The 26,981-nt window shown below is 36.6% G+C and overlaps 1 protein-coding gene across 1 annotated transcript in view; it reads right to left on the bottom strand.

Moving 5' to 3' along the window:
- ESR1 (estrogen receptor 1) overlaps positions 1-26,981 on the bottom strand; it is a 103,301-nt gene that overhangs the window by 14,597 nt on the left and 61,723 nt on the right. Inside the window, exon 5 of the mRNA XM_062490034.1 lies at positions 6,037-6,175. Coding sequence (XP_062346018.1) covers positions 6,037-6,175 — 139 coding nt within the window. The remainder of the gene's footprint in view (positions 1-6,036; positions 6,176-26,981) is intronic.

The following is a 26,981-nucleotide window of genomic DNA, read 5'->3' as shown; positions in this document are numbered from 1 at the left end:
TCTGAAACACAGAGACAATTAGCTACCAAGTACCTTTAAAAGATTTTTCTCTTTGTAAAATACAAGGTGAAATGGGTCCACAAATATGCCAGGAAGGAAAAAAAATCCCTAAAGTGCTGCTGTGATAGTTCTAAGAAAACGAATTATCCTTTAGTCATATTTAAGACATTCAGATTATAAAATTATTATGAAGGCTCTCCATTTGGGAAGAATAAAGATAAAATAATTGGCTGAAGAAAAGTTATTCTGATTTACAGGAGGGCCTTTTTCAGTTTAATTTATATTCAGTCTGAGTCACCATAAAGCCAAAAAAACATTTCAAAATTCTCTCCGTATCAGAAATGCAAAGAAAGTTTGATTTTGGAATTAACAGCATCACAGAACAGTGTGACCTAGAACTGGGGCCTGAGCTTCCAAGGTCAGGGTTACTAGATGAACAAGTAATCTCATAATTTGTGCAGGAGCTATCTTGAATCCAGAATTATTTTCATTTTCTTTGAAAACTTATTTTCTGTGTCTACAAATCCCCCAGGGAATCTATCAGCTGAGAACTGGGAAGATGTGAAGATCATAGTGAGAAGGGTCTACATTTTTAAATCTTTTTTTAAAAATTCATCACTTTGAGCATTACCCAGCACTTCCCCAGACTCTAGAAAGATCCTCCAGATTTTACATTTAAGTAGAGTTACAGAATTGGGTAGTCTTTGAATTTTGCTCAAAGAGTCAGTAAAGACTGATTCACAATGAAGAGAAAATAATTATTCTTTCTTTTAATTTTTTTAATTGTCTCTTATAATAGTTTGGGTTCTTTTCATTCTACAGGGTCTGCAATACAATAATGCATCCCAAAATTCAACCATCCAGTGAAAGATGAAAGAGAAATTTAATTATTTCAGGAGGTTCCTTAATTCTCTACAAGTTAATCCATTCAGCTCTATCAAGTAAGTAGCCTAATGACAAGATGATTTTTTGAGCTAGGTTTTCTGGATGGAATCTGTTGCTATTAAAGATGTGATGAAACATAAATGTACAATTGCTTTTCAAATCCATTTTGAAGGGTAAATTAGGATATACTTGTTGCCTATGGACTTTTCCTTTTTGAAATAAATACAAGCAGAAGATCACTAAGCAAGCATTCTGAATCAAGCACGTGGGATCACCTTGCTTCATTTTTTTCTAATAAATCAGTGGTAATTAATTCATTCACAATTTCACATGAAATGTGCATTTACTCAAGTGACAGGCAAGTGTGGTGTCCTCAGACATTTTGAACATTTTATAAGTTGAGGGACTAGAAAAACTCAGATTTCATCTTGATGCTCTTCTATTTTGTCTAATTTTATGTCTATCAAAATATCTGCATAAAGAACTTAAAATATTATTTTCAGATATAGTGAGAAAAGTTCAGAAAAAGAGCCATAAAAGCAGTAAATTATTCAGCTACCATGTCACACAGTGAATGCTGTAAGGTTTTTCTCTATTTGTGTTAGTTACAGTTTAAAGAGATCCAGTCTCCTGCTATTGCTCAATACAAAAGTCAGTAAAAGGAAAATTCTTCTGTTTAGAGCAAATGAAAATTCTTCATCAAGCACTGGAAGTGGAAGTGAGTAAGTTTCCAAATTAAATGAACCCTGAAAAACAGACTAGTTTTATCCATAAAAAGAAGGAGGAAAAAAACAGATGGAAACACAGAAATACTGAGTACATTGAACTGAAATTTATTAAGTCCCTAGACAGATTTTTTTGCTATGAGAGATTTTTTACAACCATGATAAGAAAGTAACAGTAGAAAATAACATGAAGACAGGCATACTGTCTCATATCAAAGGTATATTTAACTGTGGGCTAAGCACACAGGCTGGTTCTGGAGCTTCTGGTTTCAAGTGACTACCTGTAGTGCTGGGCTGGAAGAGATAATCACTTGTGGATTACCACACATCATCTCCACATGCTCATGACTTTTTATGGCTCCTATCATCTTTACTTTGTTCCCATCATTCTAATGAGTATCACGGACAAAGAAGTCAGTCCATTCAGTTAGTCTTTGTAGCAAAACTCGTATCTCTATTTAGTTGCCTAATGCAACACCTCTGGGTACCTCTCTTTTCAATACTACTGTCAAGAAAATCAGAAAGGCATAGTTTTCTAAGCACAGATGAAGCACAGAATTAAACAGAGGAATGGCAATGATCTGTATTATTTCTATTTCCTGTTTTAAAGATTCTCAAGGGGAAGGAAAGCTGCAGTCTCGAACTGCTGGTTCTGTAGAACAAATTGCTGGTAACAGTGAGGTGGAAAGATCAAATCAGAATGCTGTTTAGAAAAATCAGAATTATTATTCTCCTATATACATTCCATGACATTTGTCTACACAATATTTGGAACTTGTTTAATACTTTTTGGAAATTCGACAAGATGCCTGTCATCTACTTGCTTGTTAATTTCTTAAAGGACTTCAATGCATTCACAGCTTCCTCTTACAAAATGTATGGTGACTCTTTATCACTATGTCATATTCATTCAACTTCAGTCAATTCTCTTCTTTAGATGGCATCCCATCAGTTTCTTTACTGTGGTCACCAGGCCTCCTTTTTAAAATGCAACTCCGCATTTCCCATTTTTGCTGATAGTGAGAATGCTTCAAGTGAGATTCAGCAATCCAGCTATTTCTATCATAAGTTTCTTTATAATTATGTTTCAAGCCTTTGAGTAACCTGGAATCAGCATGATATCTGAACGCGACAAATCCTTTAAAAATATAGTAAAATATGACTCTTATTCCTGAAGAAACATTACATTTTCTTCAAAATTATAAACAGTCTACTGTCAGGCCTGACAAATTTCAACCCTGGTCTAGTGACATTTTTAAAGCCTAGTTTCTTGGGAACCCTCCAGACAGGAAACATCTGGTTTGTCCTGCTGGAAACCTAAGCCTTTACTTCTAAATTTGCCTTATACAATATATTAATTTTCAAAAAGAGAATATAAAGGACTTGAATTTATTATTTGATTTTATTAGGTATTGTACATTAATTGCAAGTACTGAGTACCATGGTATTTCCTGATTGAGCCTGTTTTTCTAGTCTATAATTATTGTCATTTGAGAATTTTAATAGCAGCAGTTGTACACTGCAAGAATCTGCCAGTCCTATGTAACTAGCAGACTGTTAAAATTACTGATTTTGAACCAAGACACAAGTGTTTGGGTAATGCAGTAACACAATAAGAAAGGGCGTATTACCACACAAAATACACTGTCTAATTGCAATGCAGACTAGGAGCAAAAAAGAGATAATGTGCTTATATTCATCCATACAGAAGACAGCAGTCTACACATACTGTCAACTTAATTGTTGTTTAATTATTTTCTTATAGGCAAATAAATTTTAAAAAGGAGCATAGAATTAATAACTAAGGTCTGCTTTACAGACTCAAGACTCAAGGAGTCTTCCAAGTGTGAACTGTTGCAATGGAAATTTAAAGAAATATTCATTTGAAAATGCAGCTGCTTGACTTGCACAGAGCTAGAGAAGACAGTTTCTAAAAGATCTTCAGCGATAAGACAAGCATATGTATAATATGACCCAAGTAGGAGGAGTGAACTGGGAGAAGAAAAATCACATTTTTTTCAAAAAACAGCAAAGCTGAAAGGTTATTTTTATAACATTTCAGATAGATGTTAACAAGACAAGACTGTATTTATCTAGCCAAAAGGCAAAAAAAGTTGTATAATTGAATCTGGCATGACCTAAGCTTTAGGAACAGATGTATACAAGCAACTATATAAAACAACCTATATAAAAGATCCTTGACAGAAAGAATCTGTTAGAATCAGGATAACCCTGAATACTAAAATGGATGGGGTGTTCAAATTAGAGAGGACGCCTGCAACAGAATGATCACAGAGATCTAGAGGCAGACACAAAGCTCAGTGGTAAAGCTCAGTATTAACAATATGCAATTTTCACTAACTATAGAAGTGTTGGATGGAACTCTGAGCAACGTGCCCTAGTGAAAGATGTCCCTGCCCATGGAAGGGGGTTGGGAACTACTGATCTTTAAGGTCCCTTCCAACCCAAGCCATTTTTTGGCTCTATGAATACTTGATGCAGTGGAAGGACTTCACTGAGTGAAACAGGCTTTGAATCACTGTCTGTCCTGCCCTCTCAAACCTGACAAACAATATCTTTTTGCTCTATAACATTCTCAAAAGCCAATTTGTCTAAATCAAATTAATACATAAAAATATTGTTAGCCCTAATTAACTAGTAAATTAGGAGTTATTTAACTGGTTAGCATATCAGTGCCTCCCAGATTCAAGTAATTTATTCTTTTACTTTCTGCAAATATCCCTACCAAATGGAGTAAGGCAAGTATATGATGACTTAGAAACATGTTTCTTATTATTTGAAAATTAGAAGATGTAATAGATCTACATTTTACAGTCTTAATTGAATCTCAGAAATCAAAGAGCCCTGAAGTAATATATGGTTCTAGTTGTATGCAATTGGTTTTTTTTTAATCCAACTGTTGACTTAAAACTGTGGGAATCAACTGCTCAAACTCCATTTTAATCTCAATAAGCATGGGGATTTTAAGTCAAGGAAGATCAAAATTTCAAAATTATTTCAAAACTGTTGTCACTTTTTATGAAGACTATGTTTACACTTAGATAAGCAAATATTTTCTGTGCCTAAAATGAGAATGCATTTTATACTTATCTAGTTCCACAGCTCACACATCGTGGTGCTTACACAAATGGAACAGATTTTTTCCTAAGGCGGTATATATTTCTCTATTACTGTGAAATATTATGTTTTATAATGTTAGGTATTATCATCAGTATTTTACTAAAATGCAAAAAGTAAATCCTGGGGGTTGTTTGCAAATTGAGGGCAGGGAATCTAAGAATTAACACTGTATGAATGTGGCTATGGAAACTCAGTATCCCACAGCCAACAGATCAAGTTGATAATAAGAAATTTTTCTGCAAATGAGAATTTTGATTAATTTACTCAGCTGGTGGCTGCAGTAACTGAAGGCACTGCCCTTGACTTTCTGTTGCCCCCCCCCTCTGTCCCTGCAGCTACATGATGAGGTCAGCAGCTTGCCCAGCTCTTAGCTGCCTCTCTGTATACTCCATCTCAGCTTGGCTCTTCTGCCACTTCCAGTTTAGACCAAGATGCCAAACTCTGCCCTGAAGTGACTGCTGTGCACACAGCAGCTCTCCCCTGCCCACTCTGCTATGTGGGCAGAAGTCTTCAACTAAGAGGACGACCAATAACTAAGATGATCTATCCTAAGCATTTTTTTTTTCTGAAATTTAATTGAAATTTTTCATTAAATTTTTCCCATGACTAGGAAAAATAGAGTTTGAGATTACATTAAGATAGTATAAAATGTGGTTTAAATTATCAGTCTTCCTGCTCTTAATGTGAAGACTGCCAGTTAAAATCCAGGATTTTGTGATATGGCACAGAGGCATCATTTTTCTCTCAGAAATACTTAACATATTAGCAATGTGTTTGGCATATTTGTCTCCAGTTTTCGTGATGAAAAAGAAACTTAATATATTCTCTATAAAAAAATAAGACTGAGATTCTGTGAGGATTTTCTTCCAAAATTTTGGCTGGCTGCTTGGATAAATTCATTCTAACTAAGAAAAACTAGGAGGATTTTAAATAAACAAAAATAACCATCTGAATTAAATGAATAGTGTTCAGGTTTTAATTCAAATTACTTCTTCCACAAACAGTACAGATTATAAGAGAAATTTACTGCTGCCTTTGAAAAAAGTACTTCAAGCAGCAGATGAATCTCAGATGTGTTACTTGTCTAATAAATGATGAGTATCACATGCCTGAGCATTCCTAGTTTTTTTAGAGTTTGTTTTCCAGTCTCACCTCCTATAAACCTGCTTAACATATGAAATACTGTCAAGTTGTAGTATTGGTGAGATGATATCCTGCTAAAAACTAATCTGGTTGCAGCAGAAATAAATTAACTCAAACAAGTCACAGTAACATGAGGACTGACCTGTCCAATAACAGGTTAGGTGCAAACAAAAGCTTTCCTGGGTGTTCCATGGAGCGCCAGACTAAGCCGATCATCAGGATCTCTAACCAGGCACATTCCAGTAGATGGACCTGATCATGGAGTGTTAAATCCACAAATCCTGGAACAATAAATAGGAGTTAGTAAAAACTCTCCAGCTTTGTAAGTGGAATGGCATTATTCAGAGAACTATATAGAGCTGGATAACCAAAAAAGAGTTATAAACCAGACATTTGTTCTCCTTATATTTTGGGCTGAGTTTTGTCCACCAGGATTCGCAGTGTCAGTCAGAACAGTCAGAACTTTCTATCCTACTGTTTTTGTGCTGGTTGTACTCTTCCTAAAAATCAGTGCAAGAGCCTGGTCAGCATCTCCATCCCCACACCTGTTGCCAGGGTCCTGGGAATCCAGGTGCACGCTGCAGAAAGGGGCATCTGTCTGCTCCAACACCACGCTGCCTGGGGCAAAAATGGAATAATGCCTGCTATAAAATGAAGTGACAGCTCTAATCAGCTAACCCCAGACCAATTCTCTTGGTAGAATGCTGTTTTACAGACTCTTGGACAATTCACCATACTGAAAGTGTGATATCTGTGTATTAGAGGGACCAACAGAGCATTTCAAATGAACTATGGAACAAATGCCGATTTTTGCACAATCGTGGACTATAGAACATGGAGGAAATATGTATTTTGTATTTCAACATTGTTTAGAAACAATTAATGCAAAGATAAGAGGTGGCTTATAGCAATACTGCAAAAAATGAAAAAAGAAAGAATAATAATGACTACAAAAAATGAAAAAGAAAGAATAATGATGAAGGTAGACATGAAGCCATAATCACAGTGGTCCTCCCTGTGTCCATTTCCTGCAAGAGATGGAATTATTGTCTGGTTTGAATTCTCACTGTTCATGAATGTTGTTTTCAATCCAAAAATATAACCAAAGTGGAGATTGTGTAATACAATTTATTAGATCTTGTGTAATTTATTCCTTGAAATTAGAATGAACTTCCTAAAATAAAATATGCAGAAGTTGCCTTAAAATGGATCTTATATTTTACTCAGTGTTATGAGTGAGACATATTATTGAACCTTGCCATAATTTTTGGGGGTAATTGTAATGATTTATACTAATCTTCAGAATATAGAATACATGGTAAACTACCTTACCAGCCCTAAAATGTCAGGAATTTTCCTTCTGTGCTGTGTAGTCTCTGACAGTATATACTGAGTCAGTTTTGAGGAATATACCTGACATACACTTGAGTATTACCCTTAGAAAAAAGAAGAAAAAAGGCACATATTTTAAAATTTAAATGATGTGCCAACAATTTGTTTTCAAATAAGGAAGAGGTAGAGAACAAACAAAATACATTTCACAATAACTTAGAAATTACTGTTAGGTTTGGTAAAACAGTTGTTTGTTGAGACAATTATATTTAATGAAAATATCTGAGAGAGCTAATCAATCTGTTGGTAAAAAATCATCCAAAAAAAGGAAACAGCTTTGACACGTCTGAAATAAAACCCACCTATCAATCATTAGAAGTGAATTTAGGCAGTTCCGTTGCGGTTTTTATGGATGTGGTAACAATAGAGGAAAGAAATAAATGTTTTTTCCTGTATTTTTCCTTTATTACCAAGTACAAAAGATTATTTCCAGACTTCAAAGACTGATTAAATGGCACTTGCCAGAGTCACCAAGCAGCTTGAACAATGGAGCTGAAACTTAAAAGAGCAACATTCTTAACTACAAAGCATTGGTTACAGCACTCAAGCACAAAACTGGCAGAAAGAAAATGTCTGTATATGGAGAACAAATAATAAACACCAGGTTTCCTATTAAGTGTTGCCTTAAAATGACAACAGACAATAATTGCCCAGATGGCTTTTTAGATGACATTGTAAATTTATTATCTTGCTGTTGATAAAACTAGCTAGTTAGTTTAGTTGGTAAAACTAAATGTCCTGCCCAGAGAAGCTGTGGATCCCCATTCCTGGAAGTGTTTAATGCCAGGATGGAAGGGATTTTGAACAACCTCGTCTAATGGAAGGTGTCCCTGCCCATGGCAAGGGGGTTGGATGGAACTATTGAACTCTAAAGTCCCTTCCAACCCAAACTATTTGACAATTCTATAAAATAATCGATTAGATGAAACAAAGTTCTGTAAGATAACTGATACCGTAAAACCATGAAACGCATTAACTGAATGAAAATATTTTAAATTTCATATTTCAGTATGGAAAAAGGGTAATTAACTGAAGTGTTTCTGAAGGAAGGACATACAGTTTATTTCTTTACCATAGACAATTTTTAATGATGACATGGAAAAAAGAGTAGTCAGAGTTCAGATATCCTGTTGGCATGCGGGAAACATCTAATGAAGACAATGAACTTTATAAAAAGCCAGGGAAAATCTGAGAGTGTAAGTTAGGCAGAATGGTAGAGAAAGAGTGAAATTAATAAAGCATTGAAAAAATATGCCCTCTGGTGAGGATGGGAGGAATTTAGTTACTCTTTGTGAAGCTAGATAGTCTAGAGGAGTTGAAGGACCGCAATGGATAAATATCCAAAGAAAAAGAGAATAGCATTACGAAATGTAATGCCATAACGGAGAGAAGCCCATGCTAGCAGCTAGATAGGTGTCAAGTCAGACTGAAAATCAGACTGCAAATTAGGGGGCACTGTTAGCAACAAAAGTAGTTATTACCTAAGCATCACATAAAATTTCCTTGAATTTTCTCTCGTTTGGAACATTAATCACACTCTAATGATATTTTAAAGGCATACTCTTGTTCAAAGTTAATTCAGAATAATGTAACAGAAGATTAAATCAAATTATGAATATATTATTAGTCAGTTCATCACGTTGAGCATGTTGCACTTTAGTGTTGCTGAAATTACGTGTAGATGTGCACTTAAATCTCAAATTTCGGTACTCTTATAATGATGGAAAATTTTGAAAATTATTCAGACAGGTTTTTTTAATTCTAATTTTTTGATAACTGTGCTTTAGGAAGAAGACAGACATTCACTTCACTGTTGATAATTAATTGCAGTTTGGATGTAACCTACATCTCACTCCATATATACTAGGATGACTAATTTCATATCTTATATCAATCAATATCAATAACCTAGATTGCCAAGAGTCCATCCTATCCAACATATATCATGTGATTGGCAGCAGAAAGATTCTTAGAGAATAAAAGTCATGCCTAGACTATTCCTCTTTTTTTTTTTTTCAAATACAGATAAATTAACAGCATTTCCAAGTGATTGCTAACAACAAACATAATGAATGCAAATTCTTTATTTATTCTGTAGGAATATGGAAATCTGAACTTCTGAAAAGCCAGAATGATCTTCAGCGTATTCAGCAAGGAGTAAGGGGCAAATAAACTTATGAGTAGAACACAACTGTAATGTTCAAACTGAACTGATTTTCCTTTCTAGTATAAAGTGGCAATGTGTGCTGCATGAGTGACAATATGACACAAATCTCTCTTTCAGACAGTAAGACACTCCAAAGCTGGAGTGGGTCCATGGAGCAAAAGCTATTAAAAGCCCTACTTTGGCAAGCATGACATTAGATTTGGGAATCCAAAATTGCATGATCCCACCATCCTAAAGAAAAGGAAGGCAGTAACTATTTACAAAACAAATAAGCAAATATCTTTGTAACCTGAAAGTTTGGGCAACACAAGGACTACTTGAAACAGTTTACGTAAAGCATATACCCTTGACAAAAGTGGTTTATGCACCAAGTTGTTTGATTGCAGTAAGGAACAACATAAAATTCAGATTATTTTAATTTATTGCTACAGTAACATGCATTGCACACCCTTCAGTTCTTTGAAAACCACTACCAAGGCATGTATATGTATACATGTGTGTCAAGTTTTACCAAGCATTTTGAAACTAGTACATGCATCACTTGCCTCAGTGACTTTTGACCAAATGACTAGCTACCTGTTTTATGAGAAACAATCTCCATAGCAATTACTGTTCTCTGAGACCCAATATCCAGTGCCATTGCAGATTCAATCACCCAACAGGAAGTCCTCTGCTGGGCACTTACTAACATTTGAGGATCAGTATCATAACTTTGCAGTTTTTACTAACAAGACACAACTACAGGGTGTCCAGACTGCTCAAAATCAATTAAGTAAATGTCGAAACAAATTATAAAGAAACCCTTCTTTTTACATGTGATCCAACTCTAATCCAACCTATATGTTTATAGTATATCTCCTAATTACCATGATGTGTACCTGAAAGATTAATATCAGCCAATTTTCACAAGAAAATAAACATTATTGTTCATAAAGAATGAGTCTGTCTCCAGATGCTTTGAAGGAAAGTAAAGTAAAATAAATAAATAGTTTTAAGAGCAATAGCAGACCTCCATCTATCAAAGTATCCCATTTACAACAGAAATTGATACCAGATATTTATGGCAAAAAATACAGCAGGAAAAATACGCTTCTATAGGAAGTTTCCTCATGTTCCAGAGGTGTGCAGCTCAGACTTGTAGAGCTGGAAATGGTCTTTTTGTGATTTATACCCCTTAACATTTTCCCCTCCAAGTTTCTCCAGTGCTTTCTGAACTGACTTGGCATTTAATATGCTTCAGATATGTTTTATATACTCTGAAGCAGTAGTCTCCAGTAATAACTTTCATACTCTCAGTTAACACTAGGTAAATCACAATCTCCTCTTCTGAAATAAACAAACATCTTTGTCTCTGACTATCACTTGATACATCTAATTGCTGTATTGGAAGATTCCATCATTCCCTAGGTCATCATCTCACTTCTCTTTTCCAAACATTTTAAGTATATTCAGTCACTCCATAGATGAAAGTTATTCTGTTCTCCCTTGAAACTATGTTGTCCTTCTTCTAGCATTTTCCAGTTCAGCTATATCCTTTTAGAGACAAGGGGACCAGGGCTGCAGACTATTTCAGTCTGCCCTTATCTTCACCGTATTATTCAACTTAATAACATCCATAATTTTTATTACTATTATCCACACTTTTTTTCCCCCGGAAAACTTATCAATATGTTGAACACTAAAGTCTTAAACGTCCTGTCAGCTTGTCCACTATGTGTTTAACTTAATAGCAATATTAACCAATAGCAGAAATTTTTACAACACTTCCTATGGCCGACCAGGATGTTCAACTCTACACAAAAAGTTGTGGGAAATGAAAACATTTAAATTTTGTGTCTTAAATGTGTCCAGACAGATAAATGGGGTTTTTTCTATCTTAATGCAGGCTTTGAAAAGTAGCAACAACCACCGAAAAAGTCTGCTGTTTACAATTCAGTGCACTACCTCAGTCATGCTAAGTCATGTAATAGACCACATTTGGAACAGAATGCTAATTAGGTTGGCAAAGACAGAAGGAAAGTAGTGATGGGTGCTGCAACCTAATTGCTAGCAACCATCCAATAAAACAACAAAATAGAGGCTTTTATAGAGGAAAATATCTAATGATGAAAGGCAAACAGCAAAATAATTCCTATGGCAAGTTCTGTTCTCAAAAAAACAGCCATCAAGAGGAAAAACCTCAGTTTTTCCTAACCTAAAGCACATTGAAGGACCAATACCTCAGTCACCTCTGTTTGATCAAGTGGTGAATTCTGTGCCTGTTTTAATGCCATGAGCTTGGTACCCAACCTCTCCACTTTAAACAGAGTGGTGAGATTGCATCTATGCATTTATCTAGCACATAAGATGACATTCTGTTCTGAAATTGCACAGACCACTCAGCCTCTTCAACCTTTAAGGCTGAACCATGAAACCTCTTAGTTAAGAGGTGGCTAAAACCCACACCTTGACTATAGCCTTGTCTGTACACAACAGCAGAGCAAAACAAATTCTGAGGCCAAATGAATCAGAGAACCACAAACACTGTTTTCTTTGAGCCTCAGTATTCATGCAGCTATTGCTATAATGTTACTCATTCCTAATTCTTTCCACAGATCTTCAGACCACAATTATATGACACTTTTATTAAGTTCTCCTTCCTAAGGGCACTTACAGTATGACATGGACATACTGGTTTAATTGTTTACACAACACTAGTGTTTTAAATCAAGACTTATTTTGAAGATGGAAGATCAAAGATCTCTAAACCTCAACATTTTCAATCCAAATATTTTGCTAAAAGAGTAGTCTTGTTATTTCATTTTTTTAAAGGATATTGCTTTTGTTTCTGTAAGTGCGGTCAGAAAAAATTAACTACAATTTACTGAGCTCCTGGGACGAAATCTGAAAGGCAAACACAAAGTGAGTGGCACAGTTGTAAGAGACTTTAACTACTTTGTCTGCTCTTTCACAATTTTTTCTACCTGAATAATTATGGTATAGCAGCACACCAATCCAAACTTACACACTGTCTCGTCTGACTGTAAACAGTCTGTCAGAAATTAAATTTCTTGAGATCAAAGAGAATAGCATCTGCTCTTAATTGCTGTTAATTCCTTTTGAAAATTGTACTTCTCATTTTTTCCATTTTCAGCTCTAATGGTTTTAAACTTCTTTCTGAAAAATTACAATTTACAGGTATAAACTTGATATCAATGTTTGGGGTTTTGGGCAAAAGTCAGAAAGAAGATGAGGCCCTGCTTTCACAGTCTGTATTCATACTGAAAGTCAAGATCAAGCAACATTTTGCTCTTCACCTCTACTGGAGGTTTCCATCCTTCCTGAGCTGGCCTTAGGAAAGCTGCCTAACAGCTTGGCAGGTAGACCATCCAGCCAAACTCCCTACCTGACACTGTCTCTAGAGCAGGATGCTGCAGGGATGTCATATTTGTCACTTTTATTTCAGATCCCATTTCCAGGAGCTGGTCTCTTCTGCCTTCACTTAAAAGTTGCACTGTGATGATTCTGAAATGCATTTCTCAGATAAATGAGGATAGTTTCAGCTATTTTCCAGCAATATGTAAAGTTATCATGACTTCACTCAATGCCTTCTGCTTGTGCAAAAAGTACATGCTTTTTCAGACCTGTCCTGTCCTTTCTTTTGGGAATGAGGAGTCTAAACAGTCCCTGAGGCCATTCCTGGTCCAAGTAGCAAGTTCCTTGCACAGTAAAGGAACCGCTCTTTCCCTCCTCAAGTACACACCAGTCTAAACTATGACCAAGTGCACCCTTCCTACATCAGATGTATTAAATACTGTCCTATTTCAAGTTTCCTATGCCAGAGTAAACTTGTAAATAAGTTGGGTAAGCAGAATTTCACATACTCAATGCAACACTGCATCAAGCACAATCAGAATTTAGGATCATGGCAACATTTCAGAGGTAGTGACAGACAATTGCCAACTGGTCCGACACACATTCTCTTGTCCTGAGAAACTCTTGGCACATTTTTATGAGTTTCTGATGCCTTACCTGAGACAAACATCAGAATTGTCCAGCACGAAAACAGCTTGGCTGGCAATACTCCTAGGGAGATGGACCATGCTCTGCCTGGGGGTCTGCATGAGAGCCAGTCCTTTGCTGTGAAGTGCTCCTGTGAGTTTTAGGGACAGCAAGTTTCTCTGAACAGCAGCACAAGCAAATTATTCTGTAGGAATTATCTGACTGCCTGAAGATCTGTCCTGTGCTGGTGGACAGTCAGACTGTGTTCCCAAAGCTCAAGACTTTCTCCATGGAGAGAAGACAAGCTGGGTAGTGTTGTGGCTCGAGCCCATCCCCGAGTCAGGGCACAAAGGTACCTGGTGAAGCTGAGTGCTGCCAAGTCCTGACTTTCTCACACCTGTCACTGTCAGCCTTGACTTAAACACAGGGGTTTTTCTGCAGTGGTTGCACTTTGTTAACCAAAGATTATTCCAGAAAGTGCATTAGCAGTAACCACTTAACACAAATACTTTGAGGCCTTCCATCAGGGAACATAATAAAAGTAATTGGCACTCACATAGCACTTTACATTTTCAAAGGGCAGTGAAACCATTAAGTATCATTAAATATATTTTATAGATAGAACACAGGGAGGTTAAGTGTCTCATCCAGGAGGAGGCAGGATTAGGACAGAGGTGTCTCAGCACACTATGTCATCCTTTCAACCACAAAAATCTTTGAGATGAAGACTCCCTGAGCCCAAGTGAAATTCCATGTCTTGCACATCAGTAAAGGTAAAAATAAAAAAAGAGAAGCAACTGAAAACAACTCATAGAGAAGAGGGGAAAAAAGCTTTATGAAGTTAGACTTGGGGTGAAAATTGTTTAGAATGTGAGTAGAAAAGCTGGATGCAGGGAAGCACACAAGAGACTTTAATCAGTCTCACTAATCTAGGCAAGGTAACAACCTGTACAAAAAAAATATTAGGCTTAAGTTTTCCTCGCTCTCTTAGCAAGCAATTTTAAAAGTTATTAAAGTAAGACTAAATCTTGCTAATAATAATTATAACAACAACTACTGTGTAAGATTCTTGTAAATGAAGGCTGCCTGCCTGCCAGTTTGCAAGTGAAAGCTTATCCTACTTGTATTGTAAAGCAAGAAGGAAGATGTTCATATATTTTCTCTTTTTCATATATTTCTATAGCTCTTCAACTAATGAATAAAAAGTGATGTTTGTTATTACGTGGAAAATCCTTACAGCACTATATTGTTTTTTCAAGCATGTTAATATTCCTTCCTAGACTGTAATCCAGATGTCTGAGACTTAGGGTACATTCTGACAACAGTAGGATGTTACTTTATGGTTTTTTTACCACTGAGAGCTGTGCCATTTCTCAGGAAGTTCAGGCTTGCAAATAAAAGCCACAGAACACTGTCTGCTTATTGAGGAAGGAACAGCAGCTGTTCCCTCTTGTTTTGAGTATAGGAACAGCCCATCAGCTCCTTGTGAAGGCTTTTCTTTGAAGGTTGTCCTCTGAATTTTTTCCCTGGACAGGTGAAGAAAGACACTACACAAAATCTATTAGCTTCTGAATAAAATAGATGGTATTAGGTAATACATCTTTTATTTATTCTCCCTGCAACAGTTAGTTACATTATATTAAACTTATATCAGTACTCAGGCCAGTTGCAAGTAGTTTGGAGGGTTTTTTGTGGATTTGTCATTTTTGTAAGAGGTCACAGTTATGCAAAATGTTTTCCATCAAAAGCAGATGCAGCTAAATCAATTTCTGGGGCTGGTTATGCATTCTTAACTGACTTTTACAAACTCAAAAGACAGACTCATAAATACACGCTGTCCTCTCTACGTCATTCTTTCCCCTCCTCCCCTTCCCCACCCAGCTAGGACTGCCACACCGCTGGTCTCTTCTGCTGGTTTAATTGTTCAGACCATTGGTGAAATAACCTGTCAAGAAGGAGGGGAGTGAAAGCGACCAGTGGGCAGTTAGGGGGCATCGACCACCTCGCAGAATTTACACTTTGTGTAAATTTGCCCTAAGACTTGAGGTCATATCCATCATGACTTGGATTTTTTTTTTCTGCCTGTTCAGTTGCATCCAAGACAGTATGAGGTTCTCAACATTTGTTTGGCCTCCGTACTAAAGTACCAGGCTACGCTCCAATCACAGCATAAACCAAATGGAAGTGATGGTTTTGTGGCTGTCAAAAAAAATCACTCAAGGCAAAAGGACTCATTAAGCAATCACTCTTTGAGCAATCTCTTTAAGCAACCACAGTTTTCAAGTAAACATATAATATGGCGGGGGGGAAGGAGGCAGACTGAGGTAAAATCCTTCAGAGCTTTTTAAACGCATGCCCCTGCAAGGTTTCAAATGGCTGATTCAACACACAATTACTAGGGGAGAACTTTAAAACCAAAGGTCAAAGACTTCCCAGTTGTTTTCCTCTTTTGCACAGTGCACCTACATGCTTCTACTACATCCTCTCACTGGTTTTATCAGCGCTCTAGCTGGGAAAGGCACTTTGGATGGGGCAGTGCCCTAACGGTGTCAGTGAGAGCAGCAAGCCAGGGGTGGTTCACATGGAACCCTGCTGGAGCTGGCTGGGGCAGCACCGCATGCCTGGCACTCACTGCAGCACCACGAGACAGACCCTGCAGGAGGAAGAGGCTCAGGAAAACCTCAGGGTGGATAAAGTCAATGCAGATATGTCACATGGTCAAATGGTCATAGGGGGAAAAGGACAGGGATGACAAGTGAACAAATCTAGGTTAAAGGGAGTCTGGAGAGCTACTGTACCTCAGGCAGCTCATTTCTACTGCTCTGCCCCTCATTTCTTCTGCAAATGTTAGGGTGCAAAAATACCTCCATTGTTTTCCATTTTTTATTCTTTTTGTTGTTTTAATTATAGGAGGTATATGGAAGATTGAAAGGTCATCATAACACAATCAAGAACACTTAAAAATATATATAAAATTAGATTTGCAAAATAACACAACCAATGGCCAGCTTCAGTAATTCTTCTAAACTAACATTAGTTATTTAAATTGAAATTAAGGATTAACCCCATCCTTTCTGACTGTCCCTAAAATACTGGGTTTTTATATTTTTATTTCCAATAATTCTGCTTAATTCTTTAAGAATTAAAGTTCAGTTTTCTCACTTTATATCTCCACCCCTGTCTGACTGCACCATGTTTGACTGCAAAAACTTTCACATGATCAAACTGGGAGGGTTAAGCTCTCCCCTTCTTCATTCATAAAATCCAGCGTACAAGGCACTAAGCTTTTTTCTCCACAGTGTCTCCCACTACTGTGCTCACCACTGAACCCACTAGCATTCATTGTAGCAGCATCTGAAATTAGCAGAAAAGAGTATTATTTTGCAAGCCAAGGAAAAGAGGGGAAAAGTGTCAAATTTGTAGTGAACGAGATGATTAAAACTGCCTCAAGACTACAAATAGAAATTTCTCAGAACATAGTGTGCTGTACCCAAGAAATGAGGCATAACTTTAGAGTTCACGGTCTGGTCATTCTTTATAGTTACTAGGATATAAAACTAGCTTGACTAATGCACCTGCATCATTTTTTTCCTTCAGATTGTTCTCTTTTAATTTCTGTCTATTGCACTTATATGCGAGTAACAGAAGTTATATGTATTTATATGTGTACTTTAGCATCCATTACATTGCTGGGTACCTACATCAAAACAGAAACGCAAGCACATATAAATGAAACATCAAATGTTTCTTTTTCCTTCTCTTCCTTTCACCCCTGGTTTTGAACAGAACCCAATCTCTAAAAAATTGTCCAAGAAATTGTAAGGATACATCAAAGAGAAGAAAGACAGCAAAATTAATTGCAGCAATTTCCTTTAACCGCTACAACAAGAAGACTATTTCAGCAGCTGTGTGGGAGTGTCATCATAAGACAGAGCACAGGAATACTTTACAGAGAAAGCAAGACACTGGAATGCAGCTGGCAATTTGTATTAATCTTCTAGTCCAGGGAGACCTAGTAAGTTATCAAGCAGCATGTTTCCACAAAACACATCATTGTCTTAAACCCCTTTTTTGCATTCTCCCTCAATGGGTAACAAACCCATAAGGCACCCCCAGGAAACTGTGACACATTTCATGGAGCAGGCTCAGGTGAGCACACAAAACACAGATGTTGCACTTGAAGAACAGTGACCTTGACTCAGGCTCCCATACTGCCTGCTGAGATACATGCAGGGGCTGGAGCTGGTTGGAAGCATTTTGACACAGCATTTCACATTGGAAAGTGACAGCTGGCAAGTTTAAAGCACTCTGGGTAACATGTCAGATTTCACAAAATGAAAACAAACAAATAAAAAGAGGCTGGTTTCTATCTGGAAATACGATCTCCTTGTCAGCGCCTCATCTTACTTTTCAGCACTCTACCAGTGCAGACACCTATTCCTACTCAACATTGAAAAAGGTATCTAAACTTCTGGAAATATAGAACCCTTTTCCCTAAAATAGTCTATTTTAAACAGGTGCCTGAAATATTTGAAATTTTATTGACATCTCTACTCTTTCACATTAAAAAAAATCATTTCACCCTAAAAAAGTTATTGTCTAGCAGAAATTTTCAAAAATTTCATTTTGTATAAAGTGAGAAAGTTTATTTTTTTACTGTTTGTATCTGCCATGAAAAAAAGAAACTAATTATTTACACAGCTCTGATGAAGACATCTGGAAAACTTTGGAACCATGTACAAGCTCATCCAAAATGACCAGATCTGTAAACTTATTTGTGAACCTTTGACAGGACTGGAAAATTGCATGGAATCCCACTAGATTAAAAAAATAACACTGTAATACCTTCTAATAAGTATAACAGCAGAAATTAAAGATTAGAAGAAAAGTACGTAACTTAAAATACAAAAAGTTTTCCCTAGAATTATAATTTGATATTTTTTCTAACATGTATAAAAAGTGGTAGCTTTCATCGTTCTTATTTCAGAGACGTTTTGATTTATTTTGTTTTTCTTTTTTCTTTCACATGCATATGAAATGCAAATTTGACAGTCTCCTTATGAGTGAGAATAAAACTTTGGCTTGGATCAGGAAATAGAGCTACTTCACATGGTTCAGGCATAGTCTAGGAGACTGTTTTATGAATAGCATCACCATACTGATCCTTGAAGCACAGTTAGGGTCACATAAAGGAGAATGTTTCAGGCTGAAATCTCCTATCCCCAGAGGCAGAACAACTGTGCTTGGTGTAGGAGCCCCAGGCCAGCAAATATCACCTGATTGTTACACAAAGGGTGCTGCCCACTTTTCGTGATATCCAGAAGGTTATGGGTTCCTGTTACTCACTTCTACAACTCATATATGTTTATATTCTCCCATGGCTACATGGCTGCCACGAGGAGAGTTACCAGGATGAGATGAAGTCACGCACTAACCACAATATTGACACAACCAAAACAGGTCATACAGAATCCATGTTGCACTATGATGATAAACGCAAATTTCTAAACAACTGAAGAAGAGACAGAAAATATGAAGCAACTATGTGGTGGAAACTTGTCAAGATGACACAGCATTCTAACCTGCATTATCCTAAATGTGTTTATTCATGATCTGACAGGCCAAGAAAGCACTGAGGCAACAATATATGAAGATGACAGAAAATAACTTAATCAGAACAAATAAAATGGGAATTTTAGAGATACTCAAAGAAGTGAGTCACTTCCTAGCAGTTTGTGCTAAGTCTGGAATCAACCTAATTTTTAAGCACTTTCAGGCTGCATTTTTGCAGACATAGGGGAAACTCAAAAAAGATGAAAGAATCTTAATGTTATTGTCTTATACATACACCAAAAAAAAAAAAAAAGTAAATCTGAGTGTAAAATAGTAAAATACAGCATCTGTAAACACATTTAAATATAGTCATATACTCTGATTAGACATGAAGTCTAAGGAAGCTGCTCAGAGACTCAGAAGCCAAGAGACTCTGAGGGTCCAAGAGTCTGGCAACTTGTTAAGAAGGGGGGAAAACAGCTCATCAACATTATACTGAACTACTTCAAATATCCCATTAGTAAATAATTTCAGTCATCCACCAACATGAAATCACTTACAAGTTACTCCACGTTATTTGTAAATAAAATTACTCATGGAAAGCTGGTAACAGTTACTCACTGTCAGCTGAAGAATGGCAGATTGGGATTCATCAGCCTGCAGTGATGGATTTTTACCAAGACCTCTCAGAAGCCCTATTACTGATAAATAAGGTACAAAAAAGCTAATCTGGAGTCTAAAGAAAAGAGCACTCTGACTGCACTCTCAGCTGAAATAAGGTAGTAAAGGAAATGTGTTTGTGTTGCCTGGCACTATCTCATTCAAATGTCCTAATGTGTGTCTGTTTAAACACTTGATTAGAAGTGTCCTCTTAAAAACAAACAAGCAAGCAAACAAACAAACAAAATCAACAAGAAAAGAGTCCAAAAAACAACCAAACCAAGAGGACAAGAAAAAATGAACAAAAGGCTGAACAAAAAAAAAATCTTAAAAAACATGAAGTAGCACATAAAAAAATCCACAAAATATAAGCCACTTTTTTGAGAAGAGAGACATACTCGTCTCAAAAGAGTATGGCAAGGCATAAACCAGGAACATAATGAGCAATATAAAAGAAATAGCAGATTTAATTCATATTTCTGCCTGTAAGACTAAGAATTTTCAAACCGAGAGTTGGGGGTAGGGGGGGTTGGTTCACAACAGGGATATTTAGTGTGCTTCATAGATTTCCTATGCAGCAAATAAAATCCTGAGACACCAGTTTAGGAATGGATTCACTGTGGCACACCGTAAGAGAGTTCTACATAACTGACACAGGGAGGCATTAGCACAGTCAGTGCTTCCCTCTGGTAAAGCAACATTCTTCCCAAATGGCTCAGTATAAAGGAACGTAACCCTAAATGTTTACCTGGGGGGGGGGGGGGAAAGTGCATTTGGTGTTCATATTGGAGCCAATGATCCTCCACAACTGTGCTTATATGAATTCCAAGTGGGGGAAGAAAGGAAGTCACACATTGATAATTGTGCTGGATTTTCAGAGGCAGCTCTTCTGTGTCAGCTGAGAACCATTCCATGTGTACTGGCTTTAAAACGTGTGAGATGTTAACCAATTAATACCAGTGTTTAGTCCCATCATCACCAAATGAAGTATTCTAGAGCTTTCCTTTTCCACAAACATTGCAAAATCCCACCCTGCAGAAAACGAAGAGTCAATTGCTGATTCCAAAAGGGTGCCACATGCTTCTGTCAATTTGGGTCACTATTTACTAGCTGTATAGTGCAAAGAACTTCCAGAAGAATTTACTGCCTTCTTGGAAGAGAAAAACAGAACAACAAACTTTCAAAAAACATGCACTAGATCTGGCAAGAAACCTTTGCCTCCCGGCAAGTAAAGCATCTTGTACCCCAGGGAGGGAAGCCATCCAAAGACCCTCTATGAACAAGGATGCATCTTGAGTTAGGGGTGCTACCTCTTACCCATGAGTCTCCAACCCCTCACAGCTCTGCCACAGCATTACAGTCCATGCTGCAGATCAAGCAGGAACATGCAAAGTAGGAGTTAAACACCTACTTGAACAAACTGTAAATGGTGCCAGGAAATAAAAGATTCTTGCCCTTTGTACAGGAGAGACTGGAAAAGACCCCTCTGCATGAAAATAAAGAGAAATTAAATTATAAGAAGGCCTGCTCTACAGTTGTATATTACTACTGGCAGTATAGATACATTAATATTTCTTTCTAGCAATATAACATTGCTTATTCACTCCTGATACACTGTCACCCACCATTTCAATTGCCTCGACTATTTTCTGAACTGGACTGGGGATGAAGTTGTTGGCAACCCAAAACATACACCCAAAAGATTCATTTTTAACCAGATAAATCCCTGTACTTGCTCAGCCATCCCAAGACAAGGAGAAGTACTAAGGTGGGAACCGTTCTAGCCAGCACTGCAACTGAAATAAATACTTGTGAAATTACAATCTTGCAGAGTTCATCCTACAAATGTATGTGATGCTCATAAGAAATGCTACCTTTTTATCAATCAAAGGAGATTTCTATAATAGGTCAGACATGAAATATTAATATATTAGATTTTATATGGCAATATTGTAATTTTAGCTCTATTCCAGTTTGTTTGGTTTTGTTAATACAATGATCACACCAAGTCAGAGACTGGTCAGGGTTTTAGTAAACACCTGGCTCTCATGCCAGCAGCCTGTATAGCCACTTCTCTACTTGCAGCCATGTTTTCTGAGGGACAGCAGCTGTTGCAGAAGATGCTTCATTAGACTACTGATAGGAGTTAATATTCTCTAGGACCATTTTAATTAGCTACTTTACAACTTTCCCTATTTTTGTGAATCTAAGCAAAATTAGATTTCTAGAATTTTGGTTTTCCAAATCAACCTAAAGACTCCAGAATATAATTCCATAGGGAACACAACACACAGCCTATAAGCAAGATTCTGAATGGTACTTTTCCTCTCATCTGTATATTAACCTTGATTCTGTGTCTTTAGAATTCCTACTGAATTTGGTTCCAAACCAAAAATCTCAAGCTGAAAAGAAAGAAAATAAATGAAAATTCTGACATGAATTTTCTTTTTATGAGATCAGTCTGCTCACAAGGAATACCAGATATCTGCGAGAATCACTGGATTCCTCTGACAGCCTGAGCAGTGCCCCTCTCTTATGGGCAAAGGGAACTGGACACTGAATCCGAGACAAGGTCTTGATTCCTCCCTTCTGTTTCCAGGACCCATCGAAAGGCTTAAGAAGCTTTAGGTCTAGACCCAAAGTCTAAGCACGGTAATAAATATTTCACCTCTATCTCCCTGCTCCAGACTGTGGCAGACAGCGACATTTCTGACAAGCAACAGAACCTTACATAAGGAACAGAAGGCAGTAGCTCCTTATGGACACTCTTAGCTGAGCACAGACTCCTGGAGGAACAAGGCAATTGCAGATTTCTCATCTCCCATTCCACTGTGGGATATTCTTTATCTTGCTTACACTAGTTTAAATTCACAGCGGTCCATAACTAGCACTCAGACAAAACAACATACTCTTTCCACACATAGTTCATTTCCCGGAGAGATAATCAAGGAAAACAAATGAGCTGGTAACAGATGTGTCATATAATGCACCACTGCAGCAATACAGACAGGGTAAGAGCCCATCCAGAAGTCATCTGCAATAAATCTTTCCTAATTATTTCTATGTAACTTAAAAACTCCTATATATCTAATACGAGATTTTAGTGAGTGACTCACTTGAACAGAAAACCAATACAAATTATATTAAAATAACCTCTAAACTGGAATTACAGCTGACTGTGCTCAGAAATGTAGTACTAGAGAGAACCTAAAAGAATTAGGCTGAAGTTATTAAACAGCAAGTTAAAAGGGTCAATTTGTGTGAATTATGTGAACAAGAAACAATGGATATGTGCACATGCACATACATATCGCATCAGTGCTTTCCAACAATCGCATATTCTTTTTGTAAATTATTTTAAGAAATAAATAAATCAGGAGGGATCATTACTTACTGTTTACTTAGAGTAGAAATTAACGAGCGTTTCTTGGAAAGCTCCAGGGTTCAGCATAGCTGAGGACTCTAAGACAGATATGTTCATCCAAGAGTGTAAATTATTTATCAGCTAAAGAAAAATAGCAGGAAATGTTTTTATAGAAGGATCATATATTTTATAAATAAAATATTACAGTTTAAGTATTTAATTTCCTAAAGTTCTGGCTAAAAAAAATATAAAGATTATTACTGTGAATGCTCATTTTTGCCTTTCCATTTGCCAAGACCAATAGAATTTCATCTTCAAACACTTACTAGCAATTGAACTTTTATACTATTGAAAGTCCCATGAACTCCAACATATAAGTAGTTCTTGTTAAAATAATGTTGCTCCTTCTTACCTGTTTGGTGTCACTTTTCATCTCTCAATAAATGTCAAACAGATGCAAGATTACTCATAGTAGATAAATTTTGGTTATTAAAGATAGTTTTTTGAGCCAGCTTGTTGGGAAGTCCTAAAATTCAATTCTTTGAAATTCAAATATTACTGACTCTGAAAAGGCCTGAATAGGATCAGCCTTGTAATAGCACTGAGAGTTTTGATTTTAAAACCACTGTGTACAGATGGAACTATTGCACTATAATATGTGGAGTAGCAATCTTTAAAAAATTTTTTTGCTACGCACTTGCATAATGGCATCAGCAGCTGATGTACTCTTCAGAATCTGTCTCTTCTTCTGGACAATGAAATAAAATCTGGAAAGCTACAGAATTAACTTCAGGAGTTTGCAAATAAACTGGTAAGAATAAACAAAAAAGTATGAAATGTTGTAAGATAAGTTTAGAAAACTCTCAAGGATGTATCTCTGAGCTCACTCAAAGGTTCTCTGAAGAAATACTCTAAATGGTTCTCTAAAGAAATATTCTAAGTGGTTCTATAACCACTTTTCCTGTCCTAACTCTGTTTCCCTTGACTGAAATTTTATGCAAATACAATGATGCAGTTTGAACACATTCTTTCAATGCCTTTTACCAGGAAACTCCTGGGGAAAGAGTGGGACATAAAGCTGGAACACTGTGGCTTGGAAGATGAAATGGGAAAGAATTGTGTGTAAATCAAATCCCAAGGCTCTTGTGGCAGTAGGAGCAGGCAACAACCAGACCCTTCCACTTGGAAGAGCCCCTGAACAAACTACTGCCTTCAGCAGCAATAAGTAAGAAGCCCAGTATTGAGCTAGTGAATTTACTGTTGTGAGTGATTCACAGCATCTTTTTCCTCTGGCCCTCTTGCCTGTATTCTTTACTTTTTCTCACTGTTGGAGTCTCCTTGTTGCTTGGTCAGCTTGTCCTAATGTATTTCTCTCCCCTTCTATATCCCTAACTCCAGAGAGTTTGAAAACCACTGCATTAGGATACCTCTTAAGTTTCCAGTATCAGAGTTCTAATTCAGATCTTGATACCTTTATTCTTCTGCTACAATTTTCTTCCAGTCTTCAGCTGGTGAAACCAGCTTTTCTAAAAAAAGCACTACAAGTTCCTAACTAAAAAAGAAACTTGTAAGAGAGGGTTTGTTTTCATAGAGCACCCAGAAGCTGGAGGAGGAGAAAGACAGAAAGGAATGCTTTTTTGGTTTTACAAATATAGACAAGCAAAACTGAAGAGGCTTCCCAGACTAAGAGAACACAGGGACGGAAAGCTTTAATTTAATATTCAATTATTTTAATTCTGCTGCCCTTCATAATCATTCTATTGAATTATATGTCTCAATCTGTTGTTCAAATTCAAATGGCATTTACTTTACTCCACTATAATGTTTGATACTTATCTCTTACATTTTTGGTAATTAATTGAGACACAGAAACTAAATTAACAAAAAGCCACTGTAAAGTAAGATCCAGATGTCTGTTTTCATTTCTCTTTTGATTACAGATTTGCTTCCTCTATTTTCCATCTAAGAAGCAGAGGAAGCAGAGAGTATCACTTCAACAGATTAAAGAGATAAACAAAGGGGTGGATTTTTACTAACATTTTAGAAATCTCCACAGCAAACCTGTTAGGCAAAGGAGAAGTGACAGTAAAATAAATGTTTTGAAAGGTTTATTAAAAATTATTACAGGAATTCCAAGCCATTCCTTTTTTTTAATAAGTGTAAATTATCGGCAGGAGGATTTCTACACTAAGAAACTCTATAAACATTCCTACACCTAAAGGATTATAAACACATACCACTCTCATCTAAGACATCTTTCCTTCCACTGCAAGCCAACTAATTTTTTTTCAAGGTTTGGTGCCACTAAAGTGCAGTGTAAAATTGTGGCCATTGGCCTTTTTACACACTGTTCCTGATTTAACAGAGCAGTTTAGAAGGTCAAATAGGAAAACAATATGTTAAGAAAATAGCAACCTCTGTGGCTTTGAAATAAAGAAAAAAAAACAAAACTCAGTGCCAAAATGTTTATCTCCTCGCTTCATGAAGCCATAAAATAAGTACAGCACTGTGAATCATCTCAAAACTTCAAAGCCTGTATGCCCAGTGTACCATTTTAGGGCTATTAAGTTGTACAGCTACTGTACTTGTAGTAAATAGTTATACAAGATTGTAGTAGCACTGCCAAAGATTTCACCCTTGTAACAAAATTTCCTTAAAGCTACACGCTTTGCCATGAGCTCACTCCATAAGCTCGTTAAGTCTCTTTCCATCTCAAACCAAACTCATTCTGCACCAAAAATGTTTGGTTGTTTAATTGAAAATTCCAGCTTCATTTAGAAAACACACTACTCCACATAAGACATTAAACTAAATACACAGTAAGGAAATAATGAAATAAATAGTAAGTTTATTCCTTTGACACAACAACATTTTTGTAGAAAAGAAGAGTAATGATTCTGCTCATTTTATTAAAGACTATTCTGCATGTGGTACTATATCTCCAATCATTATGTACGTCAAGAACATAAGAAGACATATATTTCAGGAGTATGTGATTCAGAAATTATCACACTGATACCTTGCCTGCATGTGACTTTTAATGACTTGTCCCAATCAAATGTTAAAAGGCTCAATTTACATGTAAAGTCTAGCCCACCACCATCTATTTGCACCCACCTCATGTGCAGCTGCCAGCTATTCCAACTGGCACCTTCAGTATCTTACAGAGGCCACCTGGAAAGACTAAAGCCTAAATCCCCATTAGGCCATCTAAAGAATAAGGCGCCCTGAATTTTTGTTTATGTCATAGGACATTGTACAAGATTTTCTGTTTATTTAATCTGGAAAACTCAGTTTTATTAGTGGTCAGGGATTTAAAAAAAAAATTAAAACAAGCTTCTATGTTCTTGTCATACTATGAATTGCATTGTCATAGAGGAAGTTGGTCCTGACCTCAGATAAAAATCATATCTAGGTATTGAAAATATTTTTTGAGGTTGTGCATAAGAAGCTGCCACAAGTTCTCTTTTCCCCAGAAACTGGTTAATATCACCAAGTTTGAAAAGCCAGTTTAAGCAAATTTGAACTGATGCTAAATTAGTCGCAATAAAGATTGACACCAGTTCTAGCCTTCCCAGTCAGGGCAGGTTTGCAAAGGTACTCATCTCATTTTGAAGATTTTCCTCAGCATTTCTTTATAACAGATCTCTGCCTACATTATTTTACAGAGTCTATTACAAATTGCATTTTATTACTCCATGTTGTAGAATAGTTTCACTTTTATCCGATACATCTGATTAGATGCTTTTTCTTCCATGCCCACCTATTTATAATAATCAGAAAGACTGGCTGACCAAAACCTATTCTTTAGAGCCTATACAGCAAAATAAACACCAAAAATGTCCCTGAATGTCTTTACATTTTTTGTAAGCTGTATCTTCTTTGCTTTTCTGCTCTGTTGATATTAATTTCTTCCTTCCTCAAAAAATGTAATCTATTTGGATTTCAGTAAAGTTTTCAATACACACAG

The sequence above is a fragment of the Cinclus cinclus genome, chromosome 3 (assembly GCF_963662255.1).
Source record: "Cinclus cinclus chromosome 3, bCinCin1.1, whole genome shotgun sequence".
Taxonomy (NCBI): Eukaryota; Metazoa; Chordata; class Aves; order Passeriformes; family Cinclidae; genus Cinclus; species Cinclus cinclus.
This window is presented reverse-complemented; position numbering and strand designations above follow the sequence as displayed.